The sequence below is a fragment of the Morone saxatilis genome, unplaced genomic scaffold (assembly GCF_004916995.1).
Source record: "Morone saxatilis isolate NCDOM2014 unplaced genomic scaffold, NCSU_SB_2.0 Contig23, whole genome shotgun sequence".
NCBI lineage: Eukaryota > Metazoa > Chordata > Actinopteri > Moronidae > Morone > Morone saxatilis.
The window spans coordinates 4427709-4434311 of NW_023339796.1; the positions used below are offsets into that span (position 1 = coordinate 4427709).

Below are 6603 nucleotides of genomic sequence, written 5' to 3' on the forward strand. Positions count from 1 at the left end.
CTGTCTCTCCTTCTTCTATCCCTCTTCTCTCTCTCTCTCTCTCTCTACATCTCCCTCTCTCCTGTATCTCATACAGTCTGTTACTGCATTACAGTAACTTATATACTCTAAAAAAAAAGCCTGCCTGTTTTTATTACATGCGTGGAAATGCAGAGTCGAAAACTATCAATATCTGGAGAAAAAATATAAAAATACTGATGATGACGTTGCGATGAAAACTAACCTTAACTGCAAATATTTGTATGAGGAATGTTTTCCTTCCTTTTTTTTTCTTTTTCTTTTATTCTTTTTGGTTTTTGGGACTTATGAGAGATTTTCTCTCCTCAGTGTCTCAGTGTGTTACTGTCAGTGTTAACAGTTTACAGTGTCTGTCCGTTTGTCAGTCCAGGAGTCCATGAATCTAATTTCCAACTTGTATTTTAATTTTGAGGTTTAGGGTTTTTAATGCTGTTTGTTTATTTGCTTCTTCCTCTGCGCATTCAATGCCCCATTTTCTCCCTGTTTTGTCAGCCCTCTGCGACCCAAACACTAAACTGTAGCAAAACCTCGGTCGAACACAGCTTCGAAAGGTGTCGAAAGTGTTTGTTGGAGTTTTCCCGGAGAATCACTGCCCGGCGCATGTGGTCCGATTTGGTCCTCCTTCCACCCGGCCCCCGCAGAACGCAGCGCTCAGCTCCCAACATTTTTCTCCCTGCAGCAGACTGCTTGTCTTGGCGAGGCCACCTGGCGCTAAATTCACTGAGCAGTGATATCATGACTTCCTCTAAGAAGCTGGCACGGTCGCTGCTTCAGGGAGGTGAAAATGCTTGCTTGCTTTCCACTACAGGGCCAAACAGGACTGCCTACATGCATTATGACAAACTTCCTGGCAAAAAAAACCCCTTTGTGTTATTGTTTCTCTTTCTGTGTGTGTGTTATTGCAAGCAGGAATCATTTGTCAGCTTAGCAAAAGGTTCCCATAAATGAACAGTGTTTTATTAAGGTTGGGAGTTCGCCTTGGAACTGGCAAGCTCCACTTGGCCCGGTCTTGGAAATTGATTGCAATCTAACTAAGAGGCTCTGGGCTCCAGACTGTACACATGCCAAGGTTTGGCTTGGTGGGCAAGGTGCCGAGCCGGAGTCTGGGCAGCACTAACACTGAAGAAAGTCATTTAGGAACTTAAATGTCCTCTCTTTTTTTCCCCCCCTCCGCTCCGCTCGCCCATTTCTTTTCATTCTTTAATCAATCATCCCGTCTGCGTCGTGATCCACCTTCACCCAGTCTCTCCTCTGCTCTCCTCATCACTCCTTCCCCCTCGTCTCCTCCCCCCTCCATCTCTGATCGATGTCCAATTCTCCTTGCTGGTCTCTCATTCAGGAGGCCATGTAAACGTACAGTAGAAGTAGCGCCTCCTCTTGGTTTGCTGGCGTGCGCTGATGGCTCTCTGCAGCACTTTTCCTTTTTCTTTTTTTTGTTTGAGAGTGTTTTGGAGAAGAATCCATTTGCTGTTGTTAGTCTACCCGTAGACAGTTATGTCTGTGATAGTTTTTGTACACCCTTTTTGGGAACGTTCAGGGATAGTGCTTTTCGTACCTTTCCCCGCATTGTCGTTAACTGCTAACTAGCTAGCTGCTTTGAAAGCAAGTGGCCAGGCTAGTGTGTCTATAAGCTAGCTATACTACAAAATGGTAATGTGACCTGAAGCAGGGTCAGCTGTTGTATTCCTTTTTCTTCCTAGGGTTCTTGGTTGGAATTTGGGGTTGCTAAGTTGATTAAACTTGGCCTAGAACGGTGTTTGAATTCTACAGGAGATTGTTTAGACGTGCACCAGACAGCTTTTAAACAAACCGAGATGAATTTTTCAAAGAATTCAGAACGCCGTTTAACCCACATTTGCTCTGCAACACTCTTCAGCTTTTCACAGTCTTTATGTCTGCAGACCAGAGGACGGGCTTTGTCTCACAGAGTTTATTGTCCTACTTTGAAGAGTAAACTTTGATTTGTATTTAACCCCAATCTAATTCTGCTCTGTGAATGGAGAAATGAATACCTGCCTCATACTCAACGAAGTGTAGTGTCTTTTAAAAACTAATGGACCTGTATTTGCCTGTAATTTATCGTCCTGTCCTTCGTCTTAGTTAATGTGCTAGCATGTAGCTTGCATGAGCAACGGTTGGAAATGTAGATAGTGTTGGAGATGAGCAGTGCCGACAAGCTGCTCTCCTGAGACAAGAGCGGCGGTCTGCCCGACTGACCTCCCTGCTGTTCTCTGATCTGCAAACATAACCCGTGTCCCAGTTAAAGCCGTCTGTACCTTCTCAACACTGCAAGCCCTCAGAATAACACTGAGAAAACTGACGAAGTAGGACTCATTCTGCTTCTCCCAACAAGCGATGTAGGGGTATAATGGCGCTGAAATGGGACACGCAGTCAGTCTAATTCATATTTCATTGCATCAGTGCAGTAATGACTAGCTGTCACCAGATGCCAGCAAACAGCAGCTTTTATTTTCCCTCTTCAGTCGGACCGAGCTGTCCTGCCCCACCACTCGACCACTCCAACTCCTCTTCAGGCAGTCGCACACTAGCTGCCAGTCATCTTTTCTTTTTGTAGTATAAACAAATTGATTTTTAAATTATGTTTTGTAAAAGGTGTGCATAATCTTAAATGTATTACTTTCAATTGATAATCATTTCAACCTCTTTTTTTTAAATTAGATTTTCCAAAACTTGAAGGTTAGAGATTTGGTTTTTGCGTATTTTATTGTTTCAACTACCATTTTTATATAATTTCATGTATATAGTGTTGCCTTTACTGGATACTCTTACAAGCGCACCCATACACATGTTGCGCACACACTTTTGGTACATACACATCCACACACATATCTGGATATGCACGGCAGGCATGATGTCTGTGACTATGGTGTATTTGTACATATGTGTGTGTATGTGTGTTTGTGTATGAGTGTGAGGTGTGTATTAATTGACCCAAACAGACTCCGGAGACACCCTTACATGTGTTGCATTCACAAAAATTGTATTATTTCGATGACTAAAAAAAACATCTTTGTTTTCAGGATCATTATTTTGGATGACAAGTCTTCCTTTTGAATAAATATCCATATCACATGAGAATAGTGCTGTCATGTATGTTAATTTGTACTATGGCTGATGATGTCATCGAGGCGAGACCCGACCGCATGCTGTGGTGGGTGTGGGTCTGTTGGCTGTTATGTTCATACAGTATTTGTTTGATTTGGTTTTTTTGTTAAAATACCAGTTCAGTTGTTGACTTCAATAAACATGCATTTGGGTTAATTTCACATGTCTTGTCATTGGTTCTTCCTGTTCAGAAACTTCAAAAATACAAAAATATATATCTGTTTCCTGATTTCGGTCATTTTCTTGTTGCGGTACCTCACAGTTTGTTACACCGCTTCAGAAAGATGTAACATTTGAAAACTAAAAAGCTCACATGAACATCAATATCTCCCATATCTTAGTATTTATATCTCTGATATTGTATAATAAGTTTGTATATTATATAAACAAAGACTTCAGTGGCTTATGTTTGCTTGAATTTGGACTTTATTTTTTTCAAAAGAGTAAATATCTTCCATTTTTATGAAGCATTGTTCACTGATTATACCAATGTTATGAACATTTTCTTTTCAGTAAGTAATGGGTGTAATGAAATAGCTCATAAATCCACTGATCACTGACTGCAGACAACAGGTAAACAAAAAGCCAGACTTCATCATTTTTTGTACTATTCAGTTAAAGAAAATGCCCAACAGAGGGCAGTACAATGCAATAATTTAAAGTCCTTGTTTAAAACATAAAAGATTGGTTGATAATAAAATTCCGAAAAACACTGGCTGCCTTTCTCTCTGAATTAGATGCAATTACATTCCATAATGGCAGTAGTCTTTATCTCATTGTTTCTAAAATAGATGCTTAAATAATGCTTTCTTTCTCTCAGACAAAAACATACATCTGCTCTCTCTCTCTCTCTCTCTGTGGTTTCCTTTCATCCCTCTTATCTTTCCCCTGTCTCCACTGCTTCAGTGTAGACTGTGGTTTGGGGAATATTGTTGCCACATGTTGATACTGGCACAGAGGTTAATAATCAGCCTTACATTGTACTCATGCTACCAGTTAATTAGGCAATAATAGTCCCGATCCTCACACAGATGGATATTCAGAACTCTGTCCATCTGTTTGAGGATTTGTTTCTGCTGAACTTGTTCTTGAATACCGACTTATTCTGTGTACAAAAGAAGTATTTTCAGCTGCGAGTTAACACTGAGCAAAATACATTACTGTAGGTGCCAATACAAGTGTGATGTGCCAATGCTGACGTCATTCGAGTGGTGAATAGCACAATTTTGATTAAAACTCAGATTTCACCAAATGTATAATCTGCAACATATTGCCATATTTCAAACTGCTAAGTCTTGTATCTGTAAGAATATATGTGCTAGTATCGCTTTTTGTTCTTTGAAATGTTTTGACAATGTTATATCTGACCTCATGCTTTTCTAAAAAGACTTTAAACACACCACTGGATGCAGTATATTAATGATCATATACTGTGATGAGGTCACTATTATCAGTTTAGTTCATGCACTATGACACACCTCCTAGATCAGAGGAATAGACTGTAATGGAAATATCACAGTGATACCATAAAGTCACAGACACTCTATAATACTATGAGCTGAATGAAACTATAACAGTTATAACATTCAGCAGCTGTGGTCAATCACAAGAAAATATTTTATTGAAGATTGAAAGACCAGTATTGACTGATTGAGGCTTTTTTGTGTTTTCTGATACTTAAAGGCTCTGACAACTTAAATCTTTAGTATTTCTTACTAACAGAGCATATTTGTGACTTTATAAAAACAGTGCCTATAATTATAAGTAAATTATTACATCATTATTGTTTGTAATCACAGTAAAACTGGTCTACATGCATTGCGTTATTTTTAAATAAGAAACACAAAAGCTGCTGAAACTATCAGATCCATTCTGTGAGGATACAAATTTAAATAGATTTTCAAACATAACCTATTAGGGAATATTCTGTTTAAATTGCACTCAGTGTTGTGTTTAAAGCTCCAGATGGTTTAAGTTTCCATGTTTAAAAAGCGCAGTTCTCGCTGCGGCCGCTGGAGCGCCCTCCACCTCCTCTCCGTGGAGTCCAAAGCGGAGATTTGGAGCTGGGAGGCGTGGAGGAGGTGGAGGAGGAGGGAGGGAGGAGGTGTGTGCTACTGATTGTATGAGAGGAGGGAGGGGAGGGGGGGCAGAGAGGGAGAGAGGAATTCGGTCCTGTTTAAATGGGAATCTAGAGCGCAGAGAGGAAAAGAGACGCATACTGAGAAACCAAGAGAGAGAGAGAGAGAGAGAGAGAGAGAGAGCAGGCAACAACAACAAAAAAAGAAAAAAAGTGGAGACAGATTTATTTTACGCACGGGAAAAACAGGGAAACGAGTTGAAGAAAGGAAAGGAGGAGAGAGGAAAAGAGGCATCGGATTTTTTCCTCTAAATTTGGCTTCTTTCACTCTCATGACTCAAAGAGGATTCCAGTTAAATTCACCCGCTCGGGAGGAATTGATGGTGTCTTTTCGGGGAAGCAGAGCCGAGGGGAGGAATCTGAATGCGCTCGGCTGAACCATGCCAGCCCTGTGGATCCTAACTTTGGCGATCACTTTGAACCAAGGTGAGAGATGTTTAAACACACTAAGACTGAGCCGCCTATGACCCGAGCAACAGCGGAAAGTTTCTTTTTTAATGCCCGAATTTCTTTTCTCCTTTTTACCCTTCCTCTTCGCCCTGTTGTGTGCGGGCGTCTGTGCGCTCCGTGGGTGTCTTCTCTGTCTGTGCTGTGGCAGCAGTGCGTGTGTTTGGGCATCTATATGTCTGGCAATGTGTGCGCGCGCGCGTGTGTGTGTGTGTAAACGTGTTATGTTGTTATAGATTTGTGCTGCCCAGGACATCATCATTACAGCCCCAGAGCGCTGAAGGGAAAAAGAGTCGTGGGGTGTTCAGGGTCTTTGCTCTGCTGGGGTAAAAAAATAAATAAATAAAAAAAGATTTAGAGAGCAGACACCAACGGTCCAGACGCGTTGCGTTCATTTTTCTTCAATTACACGTTCATGAGAGAGATGTGGAGCATCTGCACACGACATTGCTTTGACGTGACCTTTGAAACGCATGAATGGATGCGTTTGGTTGACACAAACGAACGCAGTGTGGGTCAACAGAGGATGTGGTACATACACGCGCACACGCACTAACGCACGCACGCACACACACACACACACACACACACTCACACTCTGCGCATAGCCTGGCAGCCGGGGATGATTGATGAGGCGAGGATCCAATGCACAGTCTGGTCACCCGGCTTTAACATGAGTCACACTGGATCAATTTCCCAACGCACGCGCGCGCACACACACACTCACACACACACACACATAGGACACGCACGCGCCAGTTACGTCCATTCCTGTAATCTCAGTGTGTGTGTGTGTGTGTAATGGAAAGAGTGGAGAGTAAAGCAAGTGACCCTCGAGACAGAAAGTCTGTGTATGTGTGTGTGTAAGAGAGAGA

At 41.8% G+C, this 6603-nt stretch overlaps 1 protein-coding gene across 2 annotated transcripts in view; it reads left to right on the forward strand.

Moving 5' to 3' along the window:
* Positions 1-5311: 5311 nt before the first annotated feature.
* Positions 5312-6603, forward strand: part of kirrel1b (kirre like nephrin family adhesion molecule 1b) — a 70468-nt gene continuing 69176 nt past the window's right edge. For both annotated transcript variants that reach the window (XM_035670751.1, XM_035670752.1), the window contains exon 1: positions 5312-5707. In XM_035670751.1, the coding sequence (XP_035526644.1) occupies positions 5662-5707 (46 nt within the window). In that variant the 5' untranslated portion in view covers positions 5312-5661. The remainder of the gene's footprint in view (positions 5708-6603) is intronic.